The following is a 17,712-nucleotide window of genomic DNA, read 5'->3' on the forward strand; positions in this document are numbered from 1 at the left end:
GCCCTCTGAATGGTCAGGCTCTGGTGAACGACATCCACACCATCCAGCCCAGTGTGAACGGCATCAATGAAGTGGGTCTGTACCTGAAGAAAGAAGCCGAGCCGCCGTTTGCCGTCTACATCCAGAAAGAATTGGACGACCTCAACACACAGTGGGAGAACGTCTGCAAACAGGTGTGCAACCTTCATCCTGAGTGTTCCTGCCGTCGTGACTCTGCATAATGTTGAGTGCTTATGATTGTTCTACCTCTGTCCAGGCCTACGCTAAGAAGTCGGCTCTGAAAGGCGGCCTGGATAAGACCATGGCTCTGAGGAAGGAGATGCAGGAGATGCAGGAGTGGATCAACCAGGCTGAGGAGGACTACCTGGAGAGGGACTTCACATACAAGACGCCTGAAGAGCTGCGCAAGGCTGTGGAGGAGCTCAAGGTGTGTTTGCTAAGCTGATGTAAGAGGTTGTGGATGATTTGAGGGTTTGTGCATGAGCAAGAGAATAAGGCAGAGGCACACATCTAGTTTCCCTTTATTATTTTGACAAGTGTAGTATTGGCCATGCAGGTTGTACAAAGTTTTATAAAGAAAAGAGGATCTGAAGGAGAAAAACAATAAGGTTGCACATGAATATATATAAATAAATGAAGTATTTCTGATTCTGATGTATGACTTAACTACACTATGCAATCTCAACTACCATTCAACAAAGAAAGTACACAATGAGCTGATATGAGATCATCGGTTCATTGTGATGGTAAGCAATTCAATTAGAGGGATGAACATTTAACATCAGTATATGTGACATCACCTGTGTGTCTTAGTTTCAGCGTGGTGTTGTGTTCACTCTCTGAGCGTGCTCTGTTTGGATTTCCTGACATCTGGATAATCACTATCTCAGTCTATATTCACAGCTCACATCTGACTCACTCTGTGCAGCTGCTGCAGATGTGCTTTCTCTTTCTTTTCTCTGTCGCTCCATTTTGATCCCGGTTAATTCCAGGTCGATAACGCCCCTGCCTGCCTGCCTCTCCTTTCATTGTTGAAAAAAAAAAAAACGCTCTCCTTCTTTCTTCCTTTATATCTCTCTTTATCGTCTTCCCTCGCTCACAGCTTTGTCTCTCTCTCTCCCCTCTCATTCCTTCTATTCCTCTATTTTGTATCAAACTGTATCGATCCCCTCATTCACTGCTGCACTTCTCTTTTTTTCAGCTTTCATAACTTTAATGTGAAGTATTTGTCATGTAAATTTATGGCACCATTTGCTGTTCATATCAACCAAAAAAGCCTTGGCAGAAGTTCTCTCTTCCCTCCTTCCTCAAAAATAAAAAGTTTACTTGAGAGTGAAGTTAAAAATTAAAAATTGATTTCACTCTGCTTGCTCTCACTAATCCTTCCTCCTACTCCTCCTCACTCCTTTCACCTCCTCTGCCTCTTCTCTCCTCTTCTCGTTCTGCTCTGAGCTTAAAGGAAACTCCATTCGTGAACCCGCTCACTCGTTTATTCTTCTAATCCCCTCTCCATCTCCCCCTCCCCGTCTCCCTCCCTTCCTCGTTTGGGAAAGTATTAGCTACACTCTTTCATTCATTGATTCGCTGGCTTACTTGTTCACTCCGTTTCTCTGTCTCTTCACACTTGGTGGCTTTGTCAACAGAAGATACATTGATTCATTTGTTTGGGCATCCATCCCTCCATCCATTAAGCCCTCTCTTTTTCTCTCTCTTTCGTTCCCTTGATATGACATGCCTGTTAATGTACACTAGCTAGACCAACTGCACTTAAGATATTTTTCAAACAAACCCAAATCTATGTCACTTATTCAGCCAGCAATGTAACGCTTTCTGCTGTTGGAAATGTTGATCGAAAACAAACTAACCACATGAAACAAACATGTCACACTGAAGGTGTTTAGCAGTAGTCGCATTTGGTCATCAAACAGGGGTTCATCATTTCCTTTAAACTCTTCTTACAATCCACAATTCACTTTGGCTCAGTGGCAGTATGCCGTCTCTCATCTGGAAGGTCAGAGGTTGTGCCCTATTTCCTCGGGCAAGACACTGAACCCCAAGTTGCTCCTGTTGTTTTGTTGGTGGCGTGTGAATGTGTATGAATGGGATTAGTTAATACTGAGCACACTTTACATAGCAGCCTCTGCCAACTGTGTGTGAATGTGTAGGTGTGACCTGCTGTGTATAGAAAACTAGAAAAGCTCTATACAAGTCCATTTACCATTTACAAAATTACATACTCACATATAAGAAAATTCTGCATTTTCCCCACCCTTCTCCAGATCTACATTTCCTACCATTTTTGGACAGATATTATCAATCTCCTTTAATGTGACATTCCTGCTCATTATAGAGCAACAAAGTTCAGTTGATGAAGTTAGGTGTAGAGTAAGCCAGTAACCCATGGTAACCAACTTCTTTTTCCAGTATTTTTTATTGGTTTATTTAACATACAGTGACATTGATGCTGTAACATTTAACCATGCACACATCCCAGATGCACTGCTCTTAGTGTATGTAGCAAAATGCTAATTTGCAACACATGTCCAGGAAAGAAATTACATCGCAAATCAGGCTGAGTTCAGCCTCAAAGAGCTGCTTGCATGGCGGTACACTCAGAGGAAGCACGTTTTTCGCCTCACAGTAAAATAAACTGCTGGAGAAACTTTGTACTGGAGCAAGTGTACTGACGTTATCCGTAAGCTGTCTACCTGTGGGGATGTTTCTGTGTGCTTTTGTTTGCCTTCAGCTGAACTCAGCAGAAACTCCTCTTTTGTTTTGTCCCTCCAGTCTCTCTCCTTTCTCCTCTTGTACGTTTATAGTGATATATTGTTTCAGACATCCTAGGATTAATGCTAATTCCTCCCTCGAGTAAAATATTTTCATCAAGGGTCTGTGGGAAATTTGCACTGCCCCGGGAGAATTTGCATTTAACTGCAAGTTTTCTTTTACTTTGTTTGCTGCGTTTGTTTTGTTGAACATAGTTTGTCCCATGACATCAAAGCTATTGCAAAGAAATTCCTTTTTTCCACCATGGTGTCCTCTTAATGGGGCTATTATCTCCCTGAGGACGTTTGACATGTCTGAACTCAAGCTAGCAGTGGTACGCCTATAAATACTGCTTGATAACGCTTCTTTCTCTCATTCTCTATCAGAGGGCGCAGGAAGAGGTCCACTCAAAAGAGCTGAAGGTCAAACTCCTGACTGACAGTGTCAACAGTTTCATCGCCAAGGCTCCACCGACCGCCCATGATGCCCTGCGGTCGGAGCTGGATGTCTTGACGGCAAACTACCAGCGACTGTGCAGCCGGCTCGATGGGAAATGTAAAACTCTGGAGGTAAGAACTTTATTTTCTCTTATATGTTGTGTTCATCCAAGGCTGCGCTGCTCGCATGCATCAGCCCTGGAGGGCATGATGCTGAGTTTGGTGGTAAAGATGAGAGTGTGAGTATTGTTAGAGGGTGTTTACAGTACATTGTATATGAGCTGAGCTGAGGTTAGCCAGGCAGGATTGTTTCAGGCTCTGTTCATGCATTCAAGATGTTGTTTCATACAAACTGTAAGATTAATACAAAAGATGTGAATGATCAGAAGTTGTTTCACGGATTAGCTGGAGGTTTACGGAGAAATAATTTGAATAAATTGCATCCCATCATTTTGTATGATTAGTTTTGTTTCCAATTGTATCTGTACGTATCATTTCATAATTTTGTATCATATCGTAAGTATTTGTCTCACATGACAAATCATGTCATATGAGACTTATATTTATGAAAAACATGATAAAAGAAAAAAGAGGAAACCCCTGCCACAGAAACCCTCTTAAGAGAGGCCAAAGGTAAAGTATCTACCTGTAAGACAGTGTAGTCCACGATCATCACAATACAACAGCCCTAATGTGCTTTTGGATGCTTTGAGTTAATGTGTCATGAAACACTGCTGAAACTCCAGTCTGATGGTAATGACCTGTGCAATGAGGCAGCTCCCTCAGCATCTTATAGAACAATGAAATGTGTAATTGACTTCAAAGAGAATGTCTCTAACTGTGTTTGAACTGAAAATATCACGAGACAAAACTGTCATAATGAATAAAAAACACTATCTTCATAGATTAGGTTTCAGATACCTGAAAATAAAAAAAACTCTGACAGCTCTCACTAAGCCCAGGACTCATAAGTGAGGGATGTGATGAAGCTCTAAATATTTGTACGAGATTACATGTGAACAACATCCCAGCAGGCTTGATAGCAAAACAGTGACGCTCTCTTACCATCAAATCAGGTGTAGAAAATGTTCACAGCGACTTTCTTTCTTTGGAGATGCACACACATCCTTCCTGTCGCTGTGTGATAACAAACACAAAGAATAAACTTAAGTCTGCAGTGGAGGTCGATTGCATTAAAGTTGAGCTTTTGTTGCCAGATGTAGGCGTGGAGGTATCTGTATTTTTCTCCTCTCACAACTCTAAACACACACAAAAGCAGCTTTTGTGCCCTCTTTAATGTTTATTGACCGACGTCTGAGATGAAATGTGGCCTGACATTCAGACGCTGCCCTGTGAGCATAAGAGGCAGATATAGCCTTAACTACACTTTTCATCCAGGAGTTATATTTGTAGTAGCTTTTGGCATTTTGAAAACGTCTTTTTATAAAATACCTGATGCTATAAAATACACGCTGTTTCCAACACTGTCTGGAAACCCTCAGCTGTTGCACTACAAATTGTGCACTTGATATTGTTGTAAGTCTACTTTTTCAGATTGTTCAGCTTTCCTGATGTAGCTTTTCCTTTTTTATGTTGTGGGGACAGGTCAATCACTTCAGCAAGACAGAAGCAACTGTTGCCTAATATGTGTATGGAAAAAACATGTCACTTGTCGCAATCATTTGCTTTTCCCTCCTCATGACTTTGCACACGCTCGTGTGTGTGTTTTTTTTGCAGGAGGTGTGGGCGTGCTGGTGTGAGCTGCTCTCCTACCTGGAGCAAGAAAACGCCTTCCTTGACCAGCTGGAGCAGAAACTGGACGAGACAGAGAACATGCAGGGAGGAGCGGGGGAGCTGCAGGAGGCGCTGGATGTGAGTGTGAACAAGAGGGTGCATGCTCGGGCAAAATAATGTTTGCAACAAGTCTTCAGACAAAATAAAACATGTAAAGGAATCAAGACGTGTTCTAAGTTTTTCACAGGCTCAGTTTAGCTGGACACTCAACAAAAAAAAACGTGTGTCCAGCTTCAAATTGATCCGTAACCTGCTGGAGACCCAAGAGAAAGATCTGTTTCTAAAAGTCTCTTTCTGTCTTCAGCTTTTTGTTCAAGCTGACTCGAGCTTAGTTCCTCTGCTGTGTTCCTGTTGGAGCTACAGATATCACCTTCTGCTACTGTTTACTGATCCTATTGGAGCTGTGTTCAGTCTCTGATGCTGCAAAATAAAGCCCGTCCCACTGCTGCTTCACCATCAAAGCTTTGCACTGCTAAGACAAGACAAAGTTGTTGTTTTTTCTGATGGGGAATATATACTTAAGATAAAAACGGTTTGCCACTCAGAGATTACAGTTATTAAAGACATATGTGTTCACAAAATTAACTTTCCTCTAAGGACATATGAGGACATATTTAGATCACTTATAACGACTGCAGCAAAGTTCCAAACTTACCTTCGACTCTGGTCCATTTTTAGCTGCATGGACAAACAGTTACAGGAGGATGACACTGAGCAGTTTGTTTTAACACTCTTTTTATGATCTGAACACAGAAGAAGAGGGGGTTGCTGATTATAGTTGCTAATTTCACTCAAGAGAATAAATCACTTTTTGTAACAGGAAAGAATCTTTATTTCACACAAGACCGTAAAAAAGCAGAAGCAGATAGAGCAACTATAGACACATGCAGAGGGTGTGGTAGGATCCTGCAAATAGCTCAATAATGTCTATTGATTAGTATGTCCTTAGCAAGGCAACACCTCTTGCTTTTTACCATATTTACTTGTTCAATAAGGTTAGAGAAGATGTTTCTGCCATTTATAGGAAATACATAGTGGACTGAGAGATAAGACCTTTCTGATGCTGATATGCAGAACAAAGTTTTTTTTAAAAGTGAGGCCATTAAAACTTAAACTGAATTGTTCAATTAGAGACTTTGAGGTTTACTAGTGTTTATGATAAAATACAGGGAGGCTTGTTTGTTAATTCCAAACTGTACTTGTGCAGGTTGCCTTAGATGTTACATGCAGGGGTTTAATAATGAAGAAAGCTTAAAGCCTCCTGTACAGGATGCCGTCTTTCATGTTGTTTCAATGTTGGTATGTTACAGCAAAAATGGTAATCACTGCCTACTCAGCTGAGTTTTACTACGCTAATCGCTCCACCGACGCCAACCACACAGACCTTCTGTGGGTTTCTGAATGTGTGAAAAGCTGTTAAGTACCAACGTCAGACAAACAAGGACTAATTGACTTATCTTAACCCCTACATGTCATCACTTAACACTCTAATGCTGCATAATTTTCAATTTGCTTCTCCTACATGATCATGACTCACAATATTAACTATATATATATGTGGTCGTGATATAATATCACGACCACAAGAGGCATCATCTGAAGCTATTTTGAACTGAAATTAAAGAGTGATTGATGATATTTTGCTTGTGTGTACAGGGTCTTGAGGTTCTTTTGCGGCACCCAGAGGACAACAGGAACCAGATCCGCGAGCTGGCGCAGACGCTGATGGACGGAGGCGTTCTGGATGAGCTGATTCAGCAGAAACTGGATGCCTTCAACACAAGATGGGATGAACTGTTTGCCAGGGTAAGTTGCTAAGTCCACTCATATGATGCAGAATAATACTGCATGTATTTTGTCAAGGGTGCAGCTTGTTTCCATATTCCCAAATGTGGATTGAACACATGTATGTTGGTTGAATAGCTAAGAATCAGGATCAGCTTCTCTACACCCTTTTCACAAGTGTACAGAGACATCTGAGTCTTCTGATTGATGACCAACACAAGTCATGCCTCCTTCCCTAATATATACAACATCAGAAAATGGTTTGTGTTCATCCCTGTTGCACCTGACTGAGAGTGCCCCTCATTCCTCAACCTGACAACTGTAACATCCAGCATGTAGTGAAAAAGCTCTGCAGATCTTCCACAAAGCATTCTGGCTTCAGTCAAAGACAGCTAGTGTCACTCTACTTGGTATTGTTCCCTATTGGTTTTGTGTTGTTTCTTGCACTTTGTCCCCCTTACACAATAACCATCATCTAGAAAGTGCTGCGCAAAGAGAGCTTACAATGTCAGTGTTTAAGGCATGCAAGGTGGTACGCTTCAAACATTGTAAACCGCAGGATGGAAAAAGAAAACACACAGGCCACCAGAGACATGTCGGAGTTTAAAGTGAACATTTCTATCTGAGGGGTTGGGCTGGTTCACCCTCTGTAAACTGTGACATTTCATGTTGTGTTCTGATGTTTTGGTTCTTAAACATGGGTTGAAGCGAAAGTCACTCTAAAGTCTTTGATCATAAATGTATGACCCTCTTTTCAGTCGCTAAAGCTGGAAATCTGTTGCTTTTTGATGCTGTTTTGAATGGCAAACAAAAGCTTTTCACACAGCACGGGTTGTGGTTACTGCAAAACAGCAAACATAGAAGCAGTTGCTCTACCAAATAAAAATGAATTTTATGTATCACAAGTCAATCTCACAGAAGTCCTACAAGCAGGTTTATAAACCCTCTTGTTTTTTGCTCAATGCGCCCAGCTAATTAACGCTAACTGGTCCTACTGTTTCAGTAAATCAGGGGGTCTTAATCCAAACTCCTCCTCTGTCACTCTGCCCAGCATCTTTGTTCTGCGGAATCCCACGAGGTCTTAATACTTCTGAGAAATCCTCATTTCCCAACATGCTCTCGCTCCCTTCTCATTTCCTGTCTGTGTGAACATGCAGATGCGTGCTCCCTGTAACACGTGCTCTTTGAAACGAAGCATTTACTTTGATTAGGCACCTTGATGCACTGTGGCTTCGATTGTAGCTCATTTGTGCATCGCTGTGAACAAAATGCCACATGAATAAATGTAAAAGTGCACTCACAGAAACATAGAAAGTGACATAACATGGAAATATAAAGGCTGGATGCATAACTGGTTGCTTATTGTAAGCCTGACGTACGGGAGAACAATGAGCCGTTTGCCTCCTTAGAATATCAATTTAGAGGAAGATTGAGCTACAACAAGATGGAAATGATTCCAATAAAAACTAAAGACTTATTACCTCGAAATGAATAACTATTGTAGTTCTGTATTTTCTCCTCCACCTCTTTGCTTTCTGATTTTTTTAGTATAAAAACAAGAAGGTTTTTGGAAAAAGTACTTCTTCTATTTGTATCTTTTATAACAGTGAACCAAATGGCTTTTGGCTGTGTCGACTTGTGCCTATTTTCCAGCATTTTAAAGATGAAAAATTGATCAGTTACTGGACTAATATTTCAATGAATCAATCGTGAAGCAAGTCTTATTTGGAGCCCTCTTTTCTTGCTCTTTGTACGTTTTTCCATTTGCTCTTCCCTATCCATTTCTCTCATTCTCCCCTACCTGCATTAATCACACATTCCCCTCACTTCTATTTATTTATCATCTTCCTTTCTCCTCTATTCTATCATCTTCCTTCCCCTTCTTCTATTGCTTCTTCTGCCTTTTCATTGCCAATTTCTCGTCCATTTTCTCCACCTCTGTGCCCTCTCCACCTCCCGTTAGCCCCCTCCTCCTCCTCATTCTCCTCCTCATTCTCCTCTTCCACTCCAAATATCTCTCTTGCCCTGCTTCTGGCCGTCATCAGCCCTCGTCAATGGCAGCGATACATCCTCAGCCTCTTGTGTTGATCCTCAGTGACACACTACAGTAGACACACAAACACTCATAGACACACACTCATTGCCTGCTGGGTTGATCCTCCGTCACAATGGAACCAGATTAATGTTCTCCTTGCAGCCTGATAAGCCTCCTTTTGTTTGTCTACCCATCTGAGAGTGTGTGTCTGTGTGTGTATCTGTTCTTTTGTGTCATTATGTTTGTTGACTCCGTACGTGTTTGATAGCACCACAGAAGCTGGTGTCCTTTATTTGGGCTCGTATGTCAGTATGTTCACGTGTGAGGTGATGCCGGGCGGCTCTGAGCCCCCGTTTGTTTGTCATCCATAAAAAGGACGAGGAGCTCGGTGACAGGACGCCGCTGTTTGTGAGTCTCTCCAGAAAGACAGATGGAGCCGCAGCAGCACACACAACAAAATATTGCCTTAATGTGTTTCCCTTTCTTTGACCTGAGGGAAATGCACTGAAGGAATCCCTTTCTCTTTTTTTAAATGTCCTTTTTGTAACCTGATCTAGGCTGTTTGAAGAACACACAGTCACACCTCAAGGATGGCTCCAGACTCACAGCAGTCATTTCTCAGCCTTAATCTAGAGATTTCTAGAGACATTTAGAAATGCCATGACCTCAAATTGTCAGATTCTGTCTGCAGTTTGAGTGGTTTTAGACTGATGTGGCTAAAACTGGTCATATCCTAGATAACACACTTGATATGAGGCATCCTGAATATGCTCTAAAAGAAAGATATCACAGCTGTCATTGTAACTTATAAATTAAGATTAACAAACCTGGCTGTCATATTGATGGTGACAATGCTACCAGAACTGGGCTCTGCAACTGAAGAGGCTGCAGCCATTCCTAACATTATTCAAAGTACCAACTGTTTTCTGGCCATGAAATATAGAAATGTCTGCTGTGAGAAACACATTTTTAGCCAAATTCTGCCAACACATTTGTTACACCATAAGGATTTTTGTTTGTTTGCAAAAGAACTCCACAGGGTGCCTTTTATAAAAGGTCATTCCCATCAAATTAACATACCAGGCCAACTTCTGCTACTTTTTGAAACTCTGTTGGTATTTAGAATAGAACAAGTAACCCGGAGCAGGGTGAAGCCTCCTTTCTCCCGCTTAGATTAACATAACTTTGCATTTACAATGAAAATGTAGATGACATTCAGATCAGAAAATAATTTCTTATCAAATTCCTTCTTAGCCATAGAAAAGTATTAAAAGTGCAAGAGTCAAATAGCTGACTGTTAAAGTTGTCCCGCATCAGATTGAGCTGTTTTAAAGAGTGCAGGGGTCCCAGTAAACGCAGAGACATTGGAATAAGTCTCTAATCTCTTTATATCGATGTCCCTCTTTGATACTTGTGGAGAGATAAAATGTTGTTTCACTTCTCCGTCTGCACTTCTTCACATCAAAGAGGCGTGTTTGCCTTTTTTAATTTCGGCTTCTTGTAACGGCTGAAAACCAATAAGAGGAAGCACGGTGCGGAGACGCCTCCTGCGCTTTGCCCACGGCGTTTCCAAGACGAGGCAGTTAAGCAAACAGCGATCGTCTATCTCTGGAGCTCACAATCACTGCATGCGGGACTGTGTGTGTGAGAGAAATAAGTAATAAGGGAAAACGGGGTGTTTAATAAGAATATGTATTCATGAGGCAACAATTGCCAGAGAAATGGATTACATCGCCACAGGGAAGGTTGTTATCAATGTTTGTCTAAATATTTAATCCGGCTCAAGTTCTCATTTCATACATTATCAACGAAGACACAAGACAAAACGTAACGATACATTCCCTGCTCTCATTAGGAGCGCTGTGTGTGACACGAGTTAGGCAGGCTCAGGGCTATACTTAGAGTCATTATCCTTCTGTATGGGATCAGCATGCTCACCTGTAAGCACATGTACACTCTCACTCTCCGTCTCGCACTCACACACACGGGGCTCACACAGGTGTGTGACGTAACTAATTGGTCTGTTTGTAAGTTAATCCTGTAGGAAGAGGAAAGAGAGAAAGGAGACACTTCAGTAGTTGCCAGGCTCTTCGTTGTCAACCAGCGTCTGAGGTTAACGGTGTTGTTGTTGTTGTTGATGTGGTCGTTCTCTCCGAGACATCATGAGAGAAAAACCCCGGAGTCCAGCCTTCAAGAGGGTTCAGGGGGACAAAGGGGTATGTGTGTGTGTGTGTGTGTGTGTGTGTGTGTGTGTGTGTGTGTGTCTGTGTGTGTGGAAGATGTAGTTTATGTACGTGTAGTTCAGTGTTGTGTTTGTGCTTTGTTTTAGTTTAAAGGCAACTTTAAATCCATTAAAGCCTTTCTAAGGAGTTGTAGGCTGGTTATGATGCAGACTAAAATTAAATCTGTTTCCTCTTCATGACCTCCAAACGCAAACAAGACCATGATCCAGAAGATTGATAACTTATATAGAGTCATTTTTGAAAGCCTAAGTTAGCTGTAGATTTTCAGCAAGCTTAAGAGAAAAATGGGATATTTGTTTGGCTCTTGTACAAGGTAAAATGTGCAAACCTCCTAATTACCAACCATGTTAAAAAGTTTTGTTTGCTTCAAGAGATTTTATTCCTCTCCACTAATTTAATTATCCAACACATGGATGTAAAATCATAACTTTTGGTTTTTTAAATATTGCATTTTCCGTCCTCTGTGTGTGGCCATAACTCTTCCTGAGGACACAAAATACACACCACAAACATGCAGTTACATTTTTGAAAAGGCTCCAGTGACTATTCGCAGCAGCAGGCAGTGTACGAGCAGAATGAAGACACCAAACACCTGTCTGCTTCTGGGTTTTGCATGAGTCACAGTCCCATTTTTGACTCATCTCTTGGCTTAATTTCAGCCTCTGAAGTGTAGTAGGCTGTGTGTGCAGAGGTAGTGATGTAATTCTGCAGAGGCTTTTTATACACTGGGTGTAAAATGCAGCAGTAAACAAGATAACAGGTGTAAATATGTGAATGAAATATCCAAAGCTCCCCCTGAGGACCTTTTAAACATGCATCTAATCTAAATCTCAGGGGGAAGAGATTTTCAAGCTTTTGTTTGTGGGATATTACTTTTATACTCGAGCTGGAAAACTGAATTTAAGAATTCATGTAAACATAGCCTAGGTGTTCCCCCTCAGCCGTTCCTCATATTCATAGTCTTATTGATGTGTCTGCTGTTTCCTCAGGCGGCACTCAGGCGGAAGGAGCTGGAGAAGAGCGTCCAGTGGGCCCAGGAGAATGACAAGACTCTGAGGCAGATGCAAGACTCGCTCGCCAACACCGACCGACACCTCACTGCGTACCTGGCTGACCACATCGACGCCCTGCAGATCCCACAGGAGGCTCAGGTAGCCGTCTGTGTGTAACAGTGTGTGTCTTTAAGGAATCACAGGAATAAAAGGAAGAACATGAAACCTCACATGTTCCCACCATCATACTATGATAACTTATAAGATGACCAATTCTGCCTCTGAGACCTTTTCAGCTCCTGAATACTTCAATGATCTCGAAGTAGAAAACTAATTGTTTTGTTTATGCATACAGAAAAAGTGAACTTAAACATTCCAAGAGATTTGTCCTCGATGTGGTGCATTAATCAAATAATAAATCAACCAAAGGTCAGATGAAAATGCTTTATTTATGCACTTTCTCTGCTTCTTTAAGCACCAAAAACAAAAGCAATGATTTCATCATGCTAATCTTACATTATCAGTCAAAGTGAACTTTCAAGTTACAGTGTATTAATGAAGGAATAACTCAGCAAAAGGTCATGAAGATAACAAAGTTCAACAAGATGCAGTTTGTAGATAAAGATCACACTTGTGTATCTGTGTGCGTTGCAGAAAAAGCACCACAGTTTATGTGTGGTATTTTGTATGGAGGTGATCAAACCATTGGAACATGATACTTTTTCTCTTTGGAAAACGTTTTAGCAGGAGTAATCAGAAAAAAACACTGACAAACATTTAAGATGAATTAACCACTGGATGGTTCAACCAGGTCAAATCTGAGACAGCTTTTAGTAGAAATCGTGTTTTTAATCTTGCTCTACCAAAGGGCTAAGAAGTAGAACATCTGTTTGTATGTGTAGTCTGATCAAAGAAAAAAGTGTTGGATATGCTGAGTATGACTTTTTCTCCGTCTCAGTTTTAAATGTATTTTTAAACTCGATATTTAAACATGTGTTGCATCAGTCGGTGTACAAAGAAGCAGCAACAACGCACCCAGGTTTGTACACTTTCACATTCAGTGCTTGTACTACACAGTCACACTATTCTTAAAAGGGAACACATAACAGCTTGATGTAAAGCACTGTAAGAGCAAGGTTATATGGGTAGATGTGATTTGTACAGTGTGTTTATAGGTGTTCTGAACAGCCACACTGGAGGCCGGCAGTCATCCAGTGTGATTTAGTACAAATACACAGATAACAGAGCAGATTTTCAGTCTTTCTCTCCCCGAGGACATTCAAAGTGTTGCACTTGGTTATGCACATAAACATGACAGAAAAAGCTGTGACAAACAGAGAGAGCTGTGAGAGAAGTTCAGACCCATCTCTCTCTCTCACCTCCACACAGCTGGAGATGCACAGTGTGAGGCGGACGTAAATGTCTGGTCTTCAGTTCCAGACCTTTTCAGGAATGCTCAGACACAGAGTCATCCCGAGTTTAGTTACTAAAACACTGTATACAGTTTTCAAAAAATACTTAAAGAAAATGACTTACAGAGAAACTTCAGTAGTCAGTACTGAGTCTTTGTAGTCTGATGGGACGATGGGCCTTTTTGTGTGAACATGTTTGTCTTTTAGATGTTGTAGATTCAGACACAGCCTTTGTGGTGTTTGTTTCTTTGGGGTTTTGTTCATTAATGTAAATTTATTTTGTATTATTTTCAACCCAACTTATTTTCTTCCCTTCAGTACATTGTCCACAGGAAGGCGGATTGATCCAAAGTGTGAACAGAGCAGGAACTACTCAGGAAGCTCCCCACGAGTGATTGGGCCAAGTGATGATATTTACATTGTGCTAAGCCAGGGGGATCTTCATGCTCATAGTGAGGCATAAGCCAGAATGTTCTTTTGCAAATGTTGATTCTCTGACTACATCATCCAATTACATGTAGCGTTGGGATAAGGCAAACATTTTCATCATAGCATCAGACTCTGTTTCTTTGCTGCCATCTTGGATATATTGTAAACATTACACAGTGAATTCCGCAGCATCCTTTTCACCTGACCCGGCAGGGAAATATATATGAGGGACATGTCTGAAAGGGTAGCGGCAGGCTTTCCTGATTTATTTATATTTTCAGGAGTTCTGTGGTGAAAGGGTCTACTGTAAAGCTTTTGGCTTTTTCAGATTGAGTTATAAACAGAGACAGGCTAAGCTGACAGGTAGAGGGAGAAGAGAAAGACTTGAGAGAGCGAGAGAGAGAGCGAGAGAGGCAAATGCTCGTTTTCTCTCAGTGGTCATAATTAAGCCTGGAGCAGCTTTGGACACGCACACCAGTCTCACACACACATTCACACAAACTGCCTCCGTCTTTTGGTCTCTCCCTCTGACATCTAATTCCTTCACATCCCTTCCATTCCTTCCTTCTTTTTCTTTGATAACACACACACACACACACACACACACACACACACACACACACACACACACACACACACACACACACACACACACACACACACACACCACACAGGATGATGAGTGAATGATTGGATTAGTGTGGTGTGGATGAGCATATGTGATTACACGGCACTTGGTATTTAAAAGGAGAGGGGGTGACAGAGAGCAAGTGAGTGTGTGTTTGTGAAAGAATGAGAGAGAGGCAGACAAGTTATTCAAGCTTTTGAGCCCCCTTTTCTCTCTCCTTGATGCCTCCTGCCCCCTTGTGGAAAGCAGGATGAGGTACATAATCAATTATTTTAAACTTTATTGATTTAGTCTCACTTTCCAGGCAGACCTTATTCAATTGACTAAATTCTATTCTCCTGTTCTTCGCAGTCAATCACAAACATTCCCCATCTGAAACTGATGTTTTTGTGTAGTTGAAGTTCCTTTGTTCACAAAATTTGACATTTATTGAATTTGTGGATGTGTGTGTGTGTGTGTTTTTAACACAGAAAATACAGTCAGAGCTGAGCAGCCATGATGCAACACTGGAGGATTTAAGAAAGAAGAACCAAGACAAAGATCCGTCCAATAGGATCTTGGGACAGATAGACGTCACCCAGGTACACACTCACACCTGCACTTTTAATCTTAATATCCCAAAGTTGAAAAAGTTGTAAGGAGCCTTTTCTGTCTCATGAGGGAGCTGTGAGATTTTTGTTTTATCTCCAAGGTTGAAATCTTTTTTTTAAAAGTGTGTGGTGTTTTGGACTTAGAAAGCAGAGAGCTTACCAGAGCTTCTGCAGCCCGCACCTCATCTCTGCTTGAGGCTCCATGCTGCAGGCTATGTTAGCCAATTCTGGCATAACACATCCAACCCTCCCAACTGAACTGCTGATGGTGGAGTTGCATTCTGACTGCCAGCAGGCAGCTGTTGTATATTTATGCCCCAGCTCAGGCAAACTGTGCTACAGTTTTGAACTGTGGGAAATTGATATGAATCCTCATTAATAAATTCAAACTGTGGAATTCCTCTTTTCGTGCCTTTAATACAGAGAGGACAGTGGATAGAGTCGGAAACCAGAGAGAGAGAGCGGGGAATGACATGCGGAAGGGGGCCACGGGTGGAAGTGAACCCGGGCCTACCGCTCGAGACGAGAGTCTCAACACATGGGACGCGCGCCCTAACCATTGCGCCACCAGCGCGCCCTGAAATTCCTCTTTACACGTTTAAAAACTGTTATTTCTCATTCTGAATACCAAAAAACCTGTTCAAGTTAAAATGCAAATTATGAGTCATATGGTCCTTTAACAGTCATACCATTAAACACACATAGCAAATGGTATTTTAGAGATTTGCTCGTCAGTGTGCAGAAAAGTACACAATGTCACTTGAAACATCACTTTTAAAATCTTGGCAGTTTTGCAGAAGATTTCAATAGTTAATGAAGGAATCCACGTTGTGCCAGCTGTGTGTGATGTACTCAGGAGAAGTGTGAGTGTGATCTCCTGCCAGCGAGTTGATCTGAGCAGGTGGATACACGAACAACGGAAAACATGGAGGCCTCTGCAATCTGCTCGTAACACTTCATAGTGGATTCTTCACATTTATTGAAAGAGTTTACACTTTGTTTGAAGCAGCTGTTGTGTGATTTTACTGTGTTCGTAACACTCTTTGCAGAAATTGCTGACAGACGTGTGGGCAAAGTTCCGCCTCTTCCAGAAGCCTGCAAACTTTGACGCTCGGCTGGCCGAGTGTGAGCGCGTGCTGGCTGGGGTCAAAAACCAGGTGGTGCTGCTGGAGATCGGCAGCGTGGAGCAGGATGTGGTGCAGTCGCAGCTGGAGCAGTGCATGGTGGGTAATCGAATTACAATAGCAGATCAAGATAGATTGATACGATGTTAAGCTCCTGCTGTCTTTCTTGTAACAGAAGTTGTACAAGGTGCTGAGTGAGGTGAAAGGCGAGGTGGAGACGGTGATAAAAACAGGCAGACAGATCGTACAGAAGCAGCAGACTGAGCTGCCCAAAGAGATGGACGACAGAGTGACCGCCCTCAAACTGCTTTACAACCAGCTGGGATCACAGGTCAGGACACACACACGTACATACTCAAAAACATGATGACTTAACTCAGAGGTAGACAAAGATTTGACCTTGTTTAATGTGTTTGTAGGTAACAGAGAGTAAACTGGAGCTGGAGAAAAGTCTGAAGTTGTCGAGGAAGCTGCGTAAGGAGCTGAATGGACTGACAGAGTGGCTCGCCGCCACTGATGCTGAGCTGACCAGACGCTCGGCTGTGGATGGTATGCCGAGCGACCTTGAGGCTGAGGTCGCATGGGCACAGGTATGACACTCATTTTAAAGCTACCTGGTGGAGCAGCAGAAACAAGATGAAACACACCACCAGCTGTCTGTTCCTTTTAGCGACTGCCTGCTGCAGGAGATTGGTTTAAAACAATAAAGCTGTGGGCTGTGAAGACCAAAACAACAAGCTGAAAGACACCTGATGAATGCTTGACCTGACCCGCTGCTGATTGTATCTGCTTTCAAGAAAACCCACAAGAGCAAATAAAAGAGCCTATAGAAACCAGAATCTTCTTTGTCTTTTTCCTGTCAGTCCATACATGCAGAGACTGAGAAGCGTCAGCCGCAGCTGCAGGCCGTGGTGGACCTCGCTGAGGCCCTCAAAGCCGTGCTCCGGGGCAACGGGGGCCTGGTGGACGACAAAGTCAGCCTGCTGCGCTGCAACTGGATCGCAGTCACATCAAGGGCGGAGGAATGGCTCAACCTGCTGCTGGTCAGAGAAAGAAGATGAATTTTAAACACTGTGATGCTCATCTGTCTTCTTAGTTCTAAAATTACACCAAACTCCCTAAAAATAGCTGATCAGAAAGGGAACTGTTTGCAGAATCAAGATATGAATACTTTCTCTCTCTGTCTCTCTCTTTGTCAGGACTACCAGCGGCAGATGCAGAAGTTGGATGGAGAGATAGAGGAAGTGAACGGATGGATTGACGGAGCAGAGAAAAAGATGGACAAGATAGACAGCCAGGGACCCAACGAGGCTGTGCTTAAGGTTGTGATGTTTGTTTTGATGTTGTTTTGTATTTTTTGTCCTTGTTTTAAATGTTTCTCTGCTAAATCTCTGAGAATGTTGTTGATAAGATAAGAGAGAGTAATGTAAGAGAGTTGATCTGACTGACTCTGTGTGTGGTGTGTTTGGTGTGTGTG

At 42.1% G+C, this 17,712-nt stretch overlaps 1 protein-coding gene across 2 annotated transcripts in view; it reads left to right on the plus strand.

Moving 5' to 3' along the window:
• Positions 1–17,712, plus strand: part of dmd (dystrophin) — a 238,097-nt gene that overhangs the window by 143,651 nt on the left and 76,734 nt on the right. For both annotated transcript variants that reach the window (XM_065952214.1, XM_065952213.1), the window contains exons 29-40: positions 18–173; positions 257–427; positions 3,153–3,335; positions 4,941–5,075; positions 6,654–6,803; positions 12,050–12,211; positions 14,992–15,102; positions 16,161–16,334; positions 16,411–16,566; positions 16,655–16,825; positions 17,099–17,278; positions 17,435–17,557. In XM_065952214.1, coding sequence (XP_065808286.1) covers positions 18–173; positions 257–427; positions 3,153–3,335; positions 4,941–5,075; positions 6,654–6,803; positions 12,050–12,211; positions 14,992–15,102; positions 16,161–16,334; positions 16,411–16,566; positions 16,655–16,825; positions 17,099–17,278; positions 17,435–17,557 — 1,872 coding nt within the window. The remainder of the gene's footprint in view (positions 1–17; positions 174–256; positions 428–3,152; positions 3,336–4,940; positions 5,076–6,653; positions 6,804–12,049; positions 12,212–14,991; positions 15,103–16,160; positions 16,335–16,410; positions 16,567–16,654; positions 16,826–17,098; positions 17,279–17,434; positions 17,558–17,712) is intronic.

Source organism: Labrus bergylta, chromosome 24, assembly GCF_963930695.1.
Source record: "Labrus bergylta chromosome 24, fLabBer1.1, whole genome shotgun sequence".
NCBI classification, from domain to species: domain Eukaryota; kingdom Metazoa; phylum Chordata; class Actinopteri; order Labriformes; family Labridae; genus Labrus; species Labrus bergylta.